Source organism: Capsicum annuum, chromosome 9 (assembly GCF_002878395.1).
Source record: "Capsicum annuum cultivar UCD-10X-F1 chromosome 9, UCD10Xv1.1, whole genome shotgun sequence".
NCBI classification, from domain to species: domain Eukaryota; kingdom Viridiplantae; phylum Streptophyta; class Magnoliopsida; order Solanales; family Solanaceae; genus Capsicum; species Capsicum annuum.
The window spans coordinates 191404663-191423318 of NC_061119.1; the positions used below are offsets into that span (position 1 = coordinate 191404663).

General features: G+C 35.1%; 1 protein-coding gene across 1 annotated transcript; it reads right to left on the minus strand.

Moving 5' to 3' along the window:
• Positions 1-741: 741 nt before the first annotated feature.
• Positions 742-2250, minus strand: LOC124887164 (uncharacterized mitochondrial protein AtMg00810-like). The gene is made up of 2 exons (XM_047396351.1): positions 1938-2250; positions 742-773 (listed from the first exon to the last, which is right to left on the minus strand). The coding sequence occupies exons 1-2, from the start codon at positions 2248-2250 to the stop codon at positions 742-744; spliced, it is 345 nt and encodes a 114-aa protein (XP_047252307.1).
• Positions 2251-18656: the final 16406 nt, after the last annotated feature.

An 18656-nucleotide genomic window follows, 5' to 3' on the forward strand; every position in this document is an offset into this window, starting at 1 on the left:
TGTGATTATACCAGTTATATTCTTGCTAAGTGAGAATTGACTCACATACTGGGGTCTGATCAATCTTACAATCACATTGACAAACAATTCCTAGCTACGCGTGGACCATTTTGGTTCTTTGCTATTCAGCTTAGTCAAGAGGACATTCTTGTATTCCACACTTACTCCAATTCAATTCTTGTTAGCTCATCTAGCAACACGTAGAGGATTAAATGAATTATGTGATCCACTATGGGAATCAAAGTATGATCAATTCTTTACCTTTTCTGGTATGAGATTATAGTGGTCATTTTCTTTTGTGATTATGATGATCATTTTTATTGGGGAAGGGGGTGGTAGTTCTATAATTTAGTACATGATTAATGTTCTAACGTCTGACGACGTCCGGGGGTTTGGACAGACTCGGGCATGCGGGAGGTGATGGAAGAAGAATATCACATGGCTGATGGAAGGGGTTCTGGGCTTACACAACTCAAAAATTGTGAAAATAGATCAAACAAAGCCGACCACAAATCAGAAAAAAGGATCTCATGAGATTGGTTTTTCTGGATCAAAGTTAATTGAAATTAAAATCTATCATTAGAGGTCAATTTGTTTCAAAAAATAAAAATAAAAAAATTACAAAATACCGACCTCATGAGGTCAATTTTTAATTTTAGTTTTTTTTATTACTTTTACTAAAAAAGCGATCGGTCTCACGAGTACAATCCCCCCTGCCCCCTAATAAAAATTCGATTGGTCTCACGAGGACAATTCCTCCTCCCTCAAAACCCCTACACACAAAAACAAAAAATAAATAAAAATGAAAAACAAAGAACAAACCAGATGTCCGTCTTTGCAACCTCATAGGTCATTTTTGAAACTCCTCATGAGGTCGATTTTTAGGTCTTTTGTTTTGACAGTTTTTTAGTAGTACTTTTATATGAAATCGGACAATTTTCTCCTCTTAAACAAAATTTTGAAGTGTAAATTAGACTCAAAGTCCATTTTAACACTAACACAACCTTTCTTAATAAGTGTGCAAAAGATTTAAAAAATCAATAAAAAGAAATGGAAGGAGTACTAACTCAAATATCTAGCTTGATACCATGTCAAGGGAAGAACACATGAAAAAAATTTCTTTAAGTTAATAGCTTTACACCGAAAAAAGTTGGACAATCAACAAGCAAATGATGTTCAAGTGGTAAAATACGCCACTCAACGTGAATTAAGTGTTGAAATTGAATACTCAATAATATCAAAAATTTGCTTGAAATGTTATTGACATAAAGTCTCTCCAAATAAATAGAGATTACAAGTTAAACTAATTTCTAAAACTTAGCAACAAACTGACCTACAACTAATGTAACTCCTAAACTTACGAGATTCTTCAAAAACAACGAAATAAATCTTTCTAAAGAATAGGTCCAACAAGACCGATTTTTTTATTCTGCCAAAAAATAAATTTAACGCTTAACAGCCTACCTTAAACCAGATGTTATTCATAGCATCTGTTTAAAATTATTTTCTTAGTAGACACTAAGTAATCCGCACAACTTCACAAATGGATCCAACTTAAGAGGCTTATTAATAAATCTGCAACCTGATTTTCACTTCTGCAAAATACCAACTCTATGGCTTTATCATGGATAAGATCTCGAAGAAAATGATATCTCACATCGATGTGCTTATTTCTCTCATGTAAAATTGGATTCTTGGAGAGCTTATCGGAGAACTATTGTCACAATAAATTCTTGTAGGTTCTGGCTAAAACTGATGTAGCATTTCAAGTATTCTTTTTAACTAAATAGCTTGACACGTATTTGATGCTGCAACAAAGTACTCCGATTTAGTTGTTGATAGAGTAACAATTTATTGTTTCTTTGATGACCACGATACAACCCCAGAACTTTACATGAAAGTATAACTAGAAGTACTTTTTCTTCCGTCTAAATCACCTGCATAATCACTGTCACTGAAATCAATATGATCTGATTTTCCTACTTTCTTATAAAAGATATCAAAATCAGTGGCACCCTTCACATAACGCAACACTCTTTTTGCAACAATAAGATGATATTCGGTTGAACATCCTATACATCTACTAACTAAACTCATAACATATGCTATGTCTGGTCTAGAAGCAGTTAAATACAATAAGTTTCCAAATGATCTTTCAAATAAAGTGCTATTAACCTTCTTTCCTTTAGGATCCACTGTCAACCTTACTTTTAGACCAACTGTAGTACTAATCGAGTTACAACTACTCATTTAAGATTTTTCCAAGATCTCTCGAGTATACTTCTTCTGCATAATAAAAATTCCAATAGCAAATTGTACTACTTCAATGCCAAGAAAGTAGCGCATCATACCTAAGATTAGACATCTCAAATTCTGATATCTTAGATTTTCTGAAATCATCCATCATATTTTTATCATTTTCTGTGTAGATCCTCTACATATAGGCAAACAATCAAAAGTTTTGATGTGGTACCTAATTTACTAAAAAGTGAATGCTCATATGGACATTTCTAAAATCCCACCTTCAAAAAATAAACTTCTATATGAGTGTACCAAGCTCAAGGTGCTTGTTTCAACCCATATAGAGCTTTTTTCTACCTGTATACTTTCTTTTCACTGCCTTGCTCCACATATCCAGGAGGTTGATCAATATATACCCATTCAGGTAACTTTCCATGAAGAAATGCGTTGTGTAGTAATAGCTATCATCATTCGAATAGTATCGAGCCTAGAAACTGGAGCAATCACTTCCTTATAATCAATGCCAAACTTCTGAGTGTATCCATTCACCACCAGTCGTGTTTTGTACTTGTCAGTATCTCCACTTTTATTTAGTTTGGTCTTGTAAACCCATTTTACATCAATGGTATGATGGCCTTGTGGAAGGCCAGTTAACTCCCAAGTATCATTCCTTTTGATTGATTCAATCTCTATATCCATAGCTTTCTGCCATTTTAAGTCTTTTGCTGCATCTTCGTATGCAACAGGATCATAATATTCAAATAAAATAAAATTGGTAGTAGTATCCTAATCAGATAGTTCATCTCCACTTACATAATCAATCATCCAAGATGGCCTCCTCATTTGACGTCGATTTCATTCAGTTGTCACTCTTGATAATTGTTCTTCACTTGAGATCCTTGTATTTTGGTTGGTTATCACATCATTAGATAATTGTTGCAGCACATTAGATCTATCTTGTTGGTTTAGTCCTTAAATCTCTATTTCCACTTACTCCTCCTTAATATGTATAGAAGCTGATTATTTTTCTATACTATTCTAATCCCATGATTCTACTTCATCGAGAATGACATCGCGACTTATAATTATCTTTTTTGTGTGTGGATCATACAAGATGCAAGCCATGGATTCTTCGCTTACTCCAAGAAAGATACGTTAGATTCCTTTGTCGTCTAGTTTCTTTTGCCTTTCATCAGAAATATGAGCATATGCTATACACCTAAAAGTCCTAAAATGATTAATAACTTGTTTTTGAGAGGACCAAACTTCTTCGATGTCATATTTTTCACAGCAAAAGTAGGACACCTATTCAATACATGAATACTCCAATTAATTGCCTCTGGCTAGAAACTTTTTGCGATGCTCCGAGTTGCCAACATGCATCTTACCATGTTCAAAATAGTATGATTCTTCCTTTCAGATACACCATTTTGTTGTGGTGTATAAGCTATTGTTAGCTGCCTCTGAATTCCATTCATAGTGCAAAAGCTTATGAACTTATTTGAAATGAACCTACCACCACGATCAATTTAAAGAATTTTAATTTTCTTCCCCGATTCCTAGTCAGGAAAGATCTTGAATCATTTGAATCTGCTAAAACCTCATTCTTTTATCCCAAAAATTGAATCCATGTCTTTCTACTATAATCATCAGTAAAAGATATAAAATACCTCTTATTGGTGTTTAAGGATAGGTTAATTGGACCGTAAAGGTCTGAATGGATCAACTGCAATAATTCCTTAGCCCTCCACGTCTTCCCAACAAGAAAAAAGTCATGATGTTGTTTACCAACAACACAATGTAGACAAACCTTAGTAGTAGCATCAATCTGAGGAAGACCACCAACCATATTCCTTTGTTGCAGGGTTCTTAAATCATTGAAATTGAGGTGCCCATAAGGCATATTCCATAACCATGTAGAGTCTACTATTTTGGTTGTCAATCGTGCTTGGTCATTACTATGTAAAGGGAACAACCGATTGAGTGTCATCTTAACTTCAAGAATTATTCCCTTCCGTGGATGTTATACTCTGCAGGAATCCTTTTCGAAAGTACTTTTGTAGTTCCTTTCTTGCAGCTGCCCCATACTAAGAAGATTGCTCTTTAATTCGGGAACATAAAAAACTTCAGCAATTTTGGAAAAATTCTCTTTCACCTAAAATCTGACAGTTCCTTTTCCAATGACACTGGAATTGGTGCCAAGTTTTATACTATTTTTATAAAATTAATCCAAATCAGAAAATAAAGATTTGTTACCGCACATTTAATTACTGAAACCTAAGCCCAGATACAACTTATTTGAATAAGATTGCTATTGCACATGGTAAGCCATCAATAAGGTTTCTTCTTCTACTTGTTTTGTGAAATTTGACTTCTCTCCTTCTCCCTTGTCAAATACAAATTAGTTCTACATTCAGACTTATAATGGCCATACTTGTGACAACAATAACACTTTATTTGTGAATTTTCAAACATCGAATCATAAGTAGAGTATTGGTCATTATCACGTGCATTTTCTTTACTATTTGAAATCTATTTCAATCACGTCCTCTATCTCGACCACGACCTCTGCCAAAACCATTCCTACAAGAAGAATCAAATTGAGTTGCCTCTTTAAAGACTTGTTCTTTGGTAGGATAAGGTGCCATTCTCTACTCATATATCAGTAAAGAGCTCTGTAGTTCATCTATTGACATTGTATCAATATTCTTTGACTCCTAAATAGATCAAACCACACGTAACACCCCATATTTTTGTGCTATAAATCAAACTGTCGTTCCTACGTACATAGACCCAAACCCAATGATATATATGTCAATATAAGTGTGAAGATAAATTCTATAGCGTGGGAACATCCTTGGAGATGAATTGAGGTCATAAAAATCTCCTAACTTAAGGATGAGTTGAGAGCTTTTCTATCGATAGAGTTTTAGCGGATGCTCCTACTTGAGTCAACTTCCACCAATTATTACTGCTAGAATATAATGATTTAGGTAGCCAACTATATACCAAATGAAAGATATTCAAGTCTTTTTTCCAATGCATCCACTTTCACCTTAATTTGATATCGAAGTAGAAAGTTATGCTCATTTTACTTGAGAGTGTCTGTCTGCTAGAGGGTGACAACTAAGTTGATGAGATGTCAACTCAAGTCGTCAACCTTAACTAGTAAATGGCCAAATCCATCTATAGATTGATGACTAAGTTGATGATTTGTCGATAAACTGATGGGCTATCAACTGAGAAATTCCTGTAATTTTTTTTCATTTTTATAGGTATTTTGGTCTTTTCCTTACCCCAAACCCTACCCTACGACTTTAAATCACCTTTTAAGTGTTGTTTTCTGATTAGTTGTCAGTTTCTCATTGCTCTTTCCCTTCTCCACTCTCAAGAGAAATAAAACTAGGGTTTCTTTTCAAAGTTAAACTTCCAAGCCTTTCAATTCAAGTTCTTCTCAAATTTCTTTCATCAAAAAGGCATGTTGTATATTCACTATTTTAATTAATACTATATTTTGTTAATTAACTTGGTAATTATGTATTTTTAATGGTTGTTTGAAACTAGAGTTGAGAAGTTTGGTTGTGAAAGCTTTATATTGGTTTTCTCTTGATTTAATGATTTTTCTATGCATGATTAAAGAATTTTGTCACGTGAATTTGTTATATGAAAATGATGGACTTGGTAATATAGATTCAAAACTTTTAAAGGATTTTTCATGATGAAAATATGACCTCCACCCCTTTCAAAAGTTGATGTTGCATGGAAACTTTGAATTTTACTTCATCTTTTGAAACATTGCATAATATTAATGAAAAAATGATTTACATGACTCTTGAATAGGCCTTGGGGCGAACGTTACAAATGATTGAAATTATGAGTTTTATTTTTTTTGAATGAACTTTGAATTAAGATGATGCACAAGGATGATACCCTATCTTTTTGAAATATTGAAAGTGTTGAACTTTATGACTTGTTTTGAGATTTTCATGCAAATTAATGATGAGTGTGAGCATGATTTTGAATGATGAGGTTAAGGGGTTAATAATGTTTATGATAATATTTTTTGGCATGATATGAATGACTTGTACGTATTGGTATGATGACACCAGTATGAATGTGTCTTAATGAACGACTCCTTGATAAATGTTATGTGCAAACTGTTTTAACTGAGCTCTAAAGGGAATTATGTAGCTCACCATGAAGGCATAAGTCTTCATAACCAATGCTTGAAACCTATGTTTGCCGGCATAGGGATATTGTATCTTAATTAGACGAGCACATTGTTTCCTTAACATAAGGATAATATATATGATGGATTTCGTCTAATTGTGACTTTAGCCTAACCTCAGTACGTGCAACCAACACGGACTGAGGCCCCATCGATTGAGGAGTACCAGAATCATATAGCCCATAGATTACTAGATGAACCATCCTTGGGTCAGCAAATGACGGGGAAAGCTACATAGTTCAGGATTAAATTTTAAATGTTCATATAACTCATCCCTTACTCCTACCCCGACATCCTATTATATATTTCAAGACTTTAAATTCAAGTTCTTCTCAAATTCTTTTTATCAAAAAGGCATATTGTATACTCCCTATTTTAATTATTACTACATTTTGTTAATTTACTTGTTAATTATGTATTCTTTAATGGTTTTTTGAAACTAGGGCTGAGGGGTTTGATTGTGAAAGCTTTATATTGGTTTTTCTCTTGATTTAAGAATTACTTCATCTTTTGAAACATTGCATGACATTAATGGAAAAATGGTTTACATGACTCTTGAATCGCCCTTGGGGCGAATGTTATGAATGATTGGAATTATGACTTTCATGTTTTTTGAAAAATCTTTGAATTAAGATGATGAAAAAAGATGATACCCTATTTTTTTTTTTGAAATATTGAAAGTGTTTTACGACTTTTTTTGATATTTTCATGCAAATTAATGATGAATGTGAGCATGATTTTGAATGATGGGGTTAAGGAGTTGATAATGTTTCTTGGTATGATATGAATGGCTTGCAAGTCTTGGTACGATGATACCAACATAAATATGCCCTTATGAACGAATCCTTGATAAATGTTATATGGAAACTGTTTTAATTGGGCTCTAAAGGGAATTATAAAACTCACCGTGAAGGCATAAGTCTTCCTGACCAATGCCTAAAACTTATGTTTGTAGGTATAAGGATGTCGTACCTTAATTGGATGACTAGATTGTGTCCTCAACATGAGGATAATATGTATGGTAACTTTAGTCTAACCTCGGTATGTGCGGCCAACACAGATTGGGGACTCGCCGATTTGAGAGTACCAGACCCATATAACCCGTGGGTTACTAGATGACCCATGCTACCTATGGGTCAGCAGATGACGATGACAACTATATAATTTAGGATTAAATTTTAAATGTTCATGTAACTCAACCCTTACCCCTACCTTGAAGTCCTATTATATACACACACACACACATATTTGATAAGCATATGGTTTATAATTGGTTTTGGTAAATGCATATATATTTTATCCTTTTCCTTGGGTTGCATGCTAGTAACCGTCATACTGACCGTCCTCGGATGCTAAATCATTTCATGGTCTAGGTTTTGAGATCTTTTCTTGTGATCCAATGCAACATTATGTGGTTTGATACCCCAGACGGTCAGTTGTGAAGTGATGAGCCCGCCATCATTCGGAACGCCTGGTCTCTCTTTTAGTTTTCTTTTATTATCCTAGTAATTTTGAATTTTTTCTATTATAGTAGGGGGCATGTCTCGACTTAGTTGGTACTCTTCGAATTATAGGCTTTTGTGAATAGTGTTTGGGTATTATAGTGGATTTGTCTTTGACTCTCAAACTTTCTTTTGATTTGTATATATTTCTCTTATTATCTTGGTTGGCTTCTGATGTTTATCATTTTATTATGCTCTTGAGGTAAGGTTAAGGTCATCTCAGGCCTTGGTTGGTTTGGGATGCCCACCCTGGTCAGGGCCCGATTTGGGTCGTGATGCCACATATGTAAATTTGGAAGGCATAGATCGTAGAATATTTTCAATAACATCAACATCATCCAATTTTCCACCGTAAACATGTATCTCGTTAACAATGGTCAATGTTATGAAGAAGTATTTATCTACTGACTCCCCTTCTTTCATGTGCAGAACTTCAAATTCTTTGTGAAGGACTTGAAGTTGTTGCCGCTTCACTTATTGCAACTCAAATGCACATGCAAGTGCACGTGATCGTACGAGTAATATAGTGACTTAGACAGTCAGATATCGTTCCCACGGGGACTAAGCAACTAGAAATTTAACCAACTTTTAGTTTTAGACAATAAGGTACTAAGTTTTGCAAAGTATCAAGATGATTGTGAAATTAAGAATAAAAATGTAAATTGATATATAAGAAATAACAAATTGTGACTATTGCAAAGCAAACAACGGGTGTAAATAGTAATGATTAGAATTCCAAGGTTGAGGCACATCGAACAATCATACAATTCTATCTTCTTATCATATTCTAATTAGTTATCGGGTTATTGATTCGCAAGGTTTATAGTCTGATCTTGGTCTCCTGACCTCAAATCTTCTATCTATTGTATATTGCAACTACAGCCCCTGTAGAGACACAACAATTTTTCTAGATTCATAAAGTTATCTTCTTATAATTGAACCAAGCAAGGCTTCTAGGTATATCCCTATCCTAAATGCTAATTCAAACCCCTTATTTCATAAGAGGATAAGAACCTTGCTCCCTAATTTCTTCATTCTATCCTATGATTCTCCTCTCGGATTCACATAGAAAAATAGATTTATTCTAATGGTGGCCACTCATCAAAATAGTAAGGTTAAGAAATTAAGAACAACCCAAATGATAATCCAAAAAGAAATACAATAAAGAATATCTAAGAGTAATCATGTTCTTGGCCTCAACCCCAAAATAAAGGTGTTTACCCACTCATGTTTGAATTCAACATAAAAAATAAGTAATTAATCATAGCCTAAATTAATCTTGAAGTAAAGAAGTTCAAAAGAAAATCTAAGAATCCTAAAAGAGAGAATTTTTAGCTTTTCCGCCGCTGCTGTTCTTGCAAAAAGTGTTTGGGATTGTGCTCACATGTTCCTTTTATACTTGGAAAAAATTTGGTCAGATCTATACTACGGATATGACGCATCACTTATTGCATCACCAATGCCATCGCATCGCGTAATGTATCATGTTGAAAGTATCAAGTGACGCGTCAACTTTGTGTCGACGTACTGGAATTACACTTTAAAAATTTGACCAAGTCACCACATACAAGGAACGACGCGATGCGTAGACTTTTCGTCGGCATACTAGAATTGTCTTCTAAAAATTTGACTAATTCAAAAAACACACGGACCGACACGACGTATCGACATCGCAGCGCCTCACTAGAATTTCACCCCAAAACTTCGACTAAGTCTTATAAACTAATTCCTTTTCAGCTGCATTTTTCTATTCTTGCTCCAGCTCGTCTACACATACTCTCGGACTCAATAAAAAATGGTCTTCCACATCAACATAATTAATTCCACACCATCAATCACCAATTGCTTCATAATATGCATCCAATTTTCGTCCAAATCTATTAGAATTTTACCCTACATAACTAATCATGTCGGTTAGCTATGAAACACACTTTAGCTCAAATGCAATAGGATTAACATATTTTTTCTCTCAAAACAAGTCCAAATATGGGTAGATATCGGTGTTTGGACATATAAATATGCCCAAGATCACCACCCCACACTTAAAACTTTGTTCATCCTCAAACAATATCAAGAAACATAAACAATCAATCTTTCCATCTCAACCTAAGAGTTATGCTAGCGTTGGGCACTTACTCTTTCTACCAATGACTTTTCATCTCAAAACATGTCAAGAATACTCTTTTGCACATGAACAATTTGTTTTAAACCTCATCATCTCAATAGTGACATCCAATTTATTAGCAAACTTAATCAAAGCACTCAATAAAACAACACAATAAGTAATCTGGACTTTTATCTGTATGCACCCTCACATCAAGAAAGTTTTCCCCATATCACTCACAATTTTTCAATATTTCTCATGAGGGGAATATCAAAATTCAAACACTCACTCTCTACAAAAAAATTCATACATGATAGATGATGAACCATAAGTTTGCCCTTAGTGTACTACTCCACTAATAGTCAGATGTTAAAACGTAAGATCAATTAGGTCTTCTATGGTTGTAATGTAGGCTAAGGGACGGGTAGAAACTATTTAGAAAATAGTGACTAATCTCCCTAAGCACTTTAATACATGTTAATCTTTAATCGAACTCTCATTCTATCAACCAAATTTCCACTTCATTACCTTCACACATCATTTATTTCACCCCACTTTTATTATGCACATTAACACAAACTATGGTAGGGGTATGTTCTGTTACATCATGATTCAATTCCCAGCTCTTCTTCACACCCATTTACTATTACGCACCCCTATTATAGCCTTCCTCAACTAAATCTATTTTCCTTGGTTGAGGTGCACAATGTTCGAAATGGACCAGGGAAAAAATAGGTTCATTGTAATAAAAACTGGGTGATCTTGGGTGTATTTATACTCTTAAGAACCATAACTTTCCTATATTTTAGCTAAGTTTGGAGAAAAAAGTGCCTAGTGTCTCATGTTTTTACTCTACTTCTATGTGATTGAGCTAACCGATGTGATTAACATGATTTCAAGTATTAATAAGGAAGATGGAGACATAATAGAACTATGGAATGCGGAAGGCATATGACACAAGAGAGAGTAGAAGTCTGGATCAAATATGGCACCTAGAAACTATGTCCAAGACTAATTTGTCATTTATAATTAGTTTAGGGACTTAGAAGGCAATTATGAGAGAAAAGATTATTAAAAAGACTTGATGCTGAAAATTTATCATTATTCATTATTCTGTATTAGTTTTTGAACAGGAGAAGGGCGATTTAGCTTGGGAGAGAGAGAAAAATGTTTTTTCTCTTATTTTCACTATTCGCACACCAAGATCATCTTTTAGTTTTTGGTATGATGAATATTTCTATTGTGATTCCCGTTTTATTCATGAGTAGCTAAGTTTATTAGTTAGGGTTATGGAAGCCTTGTAACATACAATCTATTACTTTGGGTTTTTGAATTCATTATGTATTGATCTGCTTATATCATACTCTCTTCGTTTATCTTGAATTCTTGTGGTTTCAAACATAGAGGATGTGCCTTAAAACTCAACTTATTCGATAGAAAGGTTGAGGTTCAGAAAAGAGAGTAGTGACAAGAAAATAGGATTTCCACCCCTTTTTCATATGTTAATTCCTTAACAGGATTAACTACTTGGAGATTTCATATTGTTTTTGTAAACACTTTTGATTCGAGAGAACTAAAGTGAATTAGTCCTTGATGGTTGAGAAACACTAGGATTATGTTATTAAATACAATATGTTTCTCTGTAAGCATGATACATGTATGTTTTCGTAAAGCCCATAGTTAGAAAGTATTGAAAACTACAAGGTGGACATAGCCCTAGCTTTCTATTTCTCTAAATTTGAATACTACTACACATATCTCATCTTGTTAAACTAAAACCAATAATTTGTGAATTGAATCAAATTCCCCCTTTTTGTTTTACGAAAATGAATGATTAAAAGCCAACTAATCTGCATACAACTTAATTAGCATCATATTCCCTGTGGGATTTGACCCCAGCCTAGTTGGGTTGTATATTTTACAACGACTGCTTACACTTTAGTAAGAAAGTTGTAATTTGGGCGTATCAAATTTTTGCACTATTGTCGGGGAATACGGTTGTCGATTGAGTTTATGTGTGTTAATTGACTGTTAGTCAAGTTTCCTTATTTTACGTTTATTTATTGTTTTTGTTCGTTATAGGCTCATTGTTGTTTATGCCACGAACCAGAAGTTCAGGAGAACAATTATTACCCTTTAATCCTGAACCTCATCTCATTAAAAGAATGGCTAACCAACAGGAAGCTGAAAGATTAGCCTCTTTGGATAATGCTCAATTAAATTAGCAGAATGCAGATCACCCAGGTCGGGTACCTAATCAAGATGAAAAGGACTTGGGAGATGATGCTTTAATTGACATAGCTAATAGGAGGCGTGCAGTAGAAGTAGTTGCACATGTAAATCCAAATCATCCATTCAGAGGAAGACTAGACCGCCAATCTATGTAGTTTGATATTGACAACAATGAGGATGATTTAGATGGAGTTAGAGCTACAGAGGCAATCATTCTACCACCACTAGCTCCTGGGGTGAAATTCAACATCACCAGTAATATGATCCAACTACTGAATTTGAAAGGACTCTTTGGTGGATTACCTGGTGATGATCCAAATCTACATTTGATGGATTCAATCAATATTTGTAAGTCATTTGATAATCTTGGAGTGGGACAAAATGTTATTTCTTTGAGATTGTTCCCACTGTCTCTGTCTAGAGAGACAACTATGTAGTTGAATGAGCTGACTCCTGATTCTATAACTAACTGGAGACAATTGAAATAAGCTTTTCTAGAAAGGTTTTTTCCGCCCTCCAGAATGTTACAATGGAGGGATGAGATCAGAAACTTTAGGTAATTAGCTAATGAAGCTTTGCATGAGACTTGGGCGAGGTTTAAAAAGAAGTTGATTCAATGCCCAAACCATAAGATGACTGATGAACACTTGATGGAAATATTCTATAGAGCTTTGAACTCGCTTACAAAGCCAATAGTGGATAATGCTGCAGGAGGAGCTTTTATGGAGCTCACCTTTACTGAGGCTACAAACATGTTAGAAAGAATGACTAAGACAAGTAGAGCTTGGCATAATAGATATTCTGTGGTATCAAGCAATACTGGGTCTGGTGTAATATCAGTAGAGCAGCGTAGGAGAGAAGAGGAGCATGATCAGGATATGGCTCACATAAAAACCCATATGGATCTACTCATGAAATATTTGCTATCAGGGAATATAGAAAGGTAAAAGTTGTGGGGTCCCACGGTAAGATAGTTGAATCAAACACTGAAGAAGAGGCTAACTACTTGCATAACATGGGGGTTTTCGGATTGGTGGTCAAGGAAACCAAGGTTGGAACCACCAAGGAGATTGGAAGAATAAAAGTGACAGGAGTGGACTGTATGTATCTCCTGGAAGCCATAATAATACTGCCACCAGTTCAGGCAAAATATCCATGGAGGGCATGATGGAGAAACTATTAAAGGGAGTTGAGGAGACCAATTCTGGGGTGACTATGATGAAGAGTGACATATCTTCCATGATTCAACTAGTAAATTCACACTCAACTTTTATTAAATAACTGGAGCAGCAGATGAGCCAATTATTCGCAGCATTCAACCAAAGACAGCATAGGACTCTACCAAGTGATACAGTTCAGAATTCGAGGACTAATGGATCATGTATGGCTATTACCACTAGAAGCGGTAAGATGTTATATAGTCCAGGATTGGGAGTATCCTCTCATATTGATGAGGTCGAAATAGATTAGAAGATAGTTGATGAATCTTTAGTAGTGCCTGTGGAGTTGGGAGGTTCAGAAAAGAAGAGTGCGGAAGTGGAACAACTACCTAAGCCAAAATATGTTAGTGATGTGAAGCAAGGCATAACAAAGGAGGTAAAAGTTATTATAATTAAAATCCCAAGGCCACCACCCCCATTTCCATAATGGTTAAAAAAGAAAGATGAAGGCAAGTTTAACAAATTCATGGCTATGTTGAAGCAATTGACAGTGAACGTGCCTTTAGTTGAAGCACTTGAGCAGATGCTAGGATATGCTAAATTTATGAAAGATCTTGTGATGAAGAAAAGAGAGGTAAGCTATGAACCGATGGATAATCTCCACTATTGTACTGCTATTTCTACAAGGTCACTGGTGCAGAAGAAGGCTGACCAAGGAGCATTCACCATTCCTTGTATGATTGGGTTTCTGGATTTTGGTAAGGCTTTATGTGATCTGGGAGCTAGCGTCAATTTGATACCACTAGCTGTTTATAAGAAGTTGGGTTTGGGAGACCCCACACCCATAAACATACGACTTGTAATGGTGGATAGATCGGTGAAAAGGTCGGTTGGGATTCTACATAATGTACTTTCAAAGCTAGCCGATTTTATATTTCCTACTGACTTTGTAATTCTTGATTGCGAAGTGCACTTTGAAGTACCCATAAATTTTAGTAGGCCATTCTTAGCAACTGGGAGAGTGTTAGTTGACCTAAAGTCGAGTGAGCTGAAATTTAGGCTCAATGGGAAAGAGGTTAGTTTTGAAATGTATAAATCCATAAAATAACAAAAAGAGATGAGTGTTTTCTCGATCTTTGATTTATTCTATGAAGATGAGGTACAAATGGTATCATTAATGTATCTTGACGAAGTCTAAGTAGTCAAGATAATCGAGTCATGCCGCGACGTTAAATCAGGCGCTACATGGGAGGCAACCCATGATTTTATTTTTATTTTATCATATAAAATAAAAATAGAAAAATAAGAGTCGAGCCACGACTGAAACTATGGCACTTGGTGGGAGGCAACCCATCCTTATAATTATTTTTAAGTGTTTTTGATTAAGTGTAGGTGCTTGAAGTACTAAGGAGGTGATTGGTACCAAATTTGGTTTGGAATTAAGCCATATCAATGGTTGTAAGTTAGGAGTAACGGGAACATTATAGGTAATTTGGAGTGGTGAAATTTTAAGGCTCGAGTCATTATTCATGTTAGAGTTGTGACCCAAATTATGTTAAGCTGCCCTCCAAAGTTTCACAGTGCAACTTTATTTTGTGATTCTCAATGAGGTCTGTGACTGCCCGATCCCAAAGCCCACCACTGACCTCGATGGGGGTACGGGGGCGAAGCCCCCATAGTATGGACCTTTCTCATTGCCTTATATGAAGAATGGGGGTGCATGGAATCAAAGTTTAAATGTACTACAAGGCGTGTGGTGATCAAGTATTCATAGGCCATGGCAAAGGCGTCTCCTAAGACATAGCCTAAGAGCACTCTCATATATGCTATACCTTATGTGGCGCACCCCTTAACTTTGGCGATGGCTTATGCGTCGCACACCCAACCGCACACCTTCACTGTTTTTCTTGTGCGACTACCTATGCGACGCCTAACCTAATTTGTTCGATACCTTGTGTGGCGCATACTTACCCTTGTGCGATAACATTTATGACACAAACTGTAACACACATGCTCACTATTTCACTTATGCGCTGACCTATGCGATGCACACTTAAACATTTGCCTTCCCTTGTACGTCGCATACCCTTCCCAATTTAGCTTAGTACCCGACTTTTAATTGGGTCAATCCAATCTGGATTTCACTCTTTGATAGAATCCATACCATGAATGCCAAAAGTCATCCTTATTTCAACCCTAATCTGTATAAGATTGCTCTCTCACTATTCTATTTATCCTTCAAGATTCTTCTTTGCTTCATCATCTCAACAATTCTCCCTTTATTTCTTCAATCTTTCATCTTTAAGGTAAGTTTTTATTTTCTTAATCCTTAGGTGTTGTGACATTATGTTGTAATTGTTAAGTGATTTCTTGAGGATTATAGACTAAATTCTTGCCATGGCTATGTCCAAGAGAGGTTTTGAGCATCTTCGGAAGATAAACATCATTGTTATAGTAGAGACCATTGTTGTAGGACTTTGAGCTTTTGCATGTGATTGAATTGTTCATGACTAACGTAGTTTAGTTGTGTGGTCATTATTTCACAACTTGCTTGATGGAACATGGTGTTAGTTAAATTGCATAAAAGTGATGGTGTTTTGTGTATATTGATATGTTGAAGCTCTAAGGCATAACTTTGTTAAAAAATTGTTTCATTGAAGTAAAATTAGTGGAATTGAAGTGAGTAAATTGTATTGTGACTAACGTTTGTGCACCATATCAAAGTGTATGTCGACGAAGTCTGAGTACCCGATAATAACACTTAATTGGTTTATACTAATAAATTAAGTGTGGGGTGGTGACTTCACCACCTTCAGCTTAATTGTAGTTAGTTTAATTATGTGTGGATGACGTGGATGATGTGATGAATACAGGAAAAATAGCTCCGATGATGTTCTCCATGCAGGTGGCATGACTCTAATGTGGATGAGGAGTACTACTAGCCAGGTTCCTTATCTTGTTATTTGCACTGGGGACAATGTTTAGCTTAAGTGTGGGGTGGCTCGTTACTTTGCTACTTGTTTTGTTAGAAAATAGTACCTTTTCCTTAGTATAGTTCTGTGATAGGATCAATTATTTTGTTTATTTTGTTTCTTGTTAGATGTTTGTTTGATTTAGTCATATTTAGCTGCTTTTCTCGATGATGGATGGATGATGACCGTCTTAAGAGAAAATTAGTCATTTACTTACATATAACTGTTCTTGTGGATCACATGACATTATAACATAAGTATGTGATGGATCATTACATTTGAAACACCTAGGCTCTAGTTGTGACTCTTGTTCTGATTGTTGGTTTTATTTGAATTCATTTAATTGTTGGGTCGAGAATCTATAATGCTCCTAATTGAGTTGACCATGTTCCATGAGTATGTAAGACTGTTGTATATTCCTTATTGGAACTGATGCTAGAACTTTCCTGGTGTGTGTGCAAAGTAAAATAAAGATTGTGAGTTTAAGAGATGATTTAGGCATTTCTTTGACAGCCATTGTTCATGCTTTCTTTTGACCTACCTTTGCATATCATCTTAGCTAGCCCCGTTGAGCCTTTAGCTTGTTCTTTTGTTAGCCTCATATGTAGCCTAACCCGTTCTTTAATAGACCATAATTTGATCCAAAATCTCCTAAGTACTTTAATGTAAAATCAATTTGAGTTAGGAGTTTGATAATAAGAGGAAAAAGGTAAAATTGATGCCCCAAAGTTTAGTTATAGGCGTGTGCAATTGATGTGGTTGGGAGTAGCAAAAATTGTTGAAAAAAAAGTTCTAGATTTTATCCCGGACATGTTATAATGAACCTGTTTTGGCCCTGGTCCTTCTTGGACATTGTGCACCTCAACTAAGGCAAATCACTTAAGTTAAGGGTGGCCATCATAGGGGTGCATAACGTGAAATGAGTGCAAAAAAATATATTTGAAAAGGTTACATACTCCCATCATAGTGTTATTAATTGAGTTTAATGGGATGGGATGAAAACAAAAGATATGGATAGATGTAAGTGGTGTAAATTGGTTGTTAGAAATTGGTCTTAGTTGCATAAGGTAGTATATTTAAAGCGCTTAGGGAAGATAGTCACTATTTCTGGCCAAAATAGTTCCTACCCATCCTTTAGCCTGCATTACAAACCATAAAAGACCTATTTGATCCTAATCTTAGCATTCTGATATTAGTGGAGCATTACACTAAAGGCAAACAAATGGTCATCAGTTGTAATTTCAGAATTCTTTGTGAGAGTGAGCGCAACTTGATTCTTGTACCCATTTTGTTAGAAATTTCATGATTGTGAGTGATTATGGGTAACTTTCTTATTGTGAGGGAACATGGTTAATGAAGGTTGGGTAATTTATATGATTTCCTTGCTTAAACGGTATGCATGAATTTGCCAACTTAATGAGTCTATTCTTGAGGGTAGGTTGTCTTTAGTAATGATTCATGAATCTACTTCTTGTTCATAATTGTTGTGTGAGCCTATTTGAGCATCTTGTTTTTCCTTTATGGGTGTTAAGACTTGTATAGTATGCATAAATGGATAAGTTATTCGAGGAAGAACAAAGCTTTAAGTGTGGGGTGGTGATCTTGGGTGTATTTATATGCCTAAGCACCATAACTTACCCATATTTTATCTAAGTTTGGAGAACAAAGTGCCTAGTTTCTTATGTTTTTAATCTACTTCTATGTGATTGAGCTAACCGATGTGATTAGCATAATTTTAGGTATTAATAAGGTAGATGGAGACGTAATAGGACTATGGAATGTGGATGGCATATGACACAAGAGAGAGTAGCAGTCTGGATCAAATATGGCGCCTAGAAACTATGTCCAAGACTAATTTGTCATTTATAATTAGTTTAGGGACTTAGAAGGAAATTATGAGAGAAAAGATTATTAAAAAGACTTGATGCTGAAAATTTATCATTATTCATTATTCTGTATTAGTTTTTGTACATGAGAAGGGCGACTTAGCTTGGGAGAGAGAGAAAAATGTTTTTTTCTCTTGTTTTCACTATTCACACACCAAGATCATCTTCTAGTTTTTAGTATGATGAATATTTCTATTGTGATTCCCGTTTTATTCATGAGTAGCTAAGTTTATTAGTTAGGGTTATGGAAGCCTTGTAACATAAAATCTATTACTTTGGGTTTTTGAATTCATCATGTATTGATTTGCTTATATCATACTCTCTTCGTTTA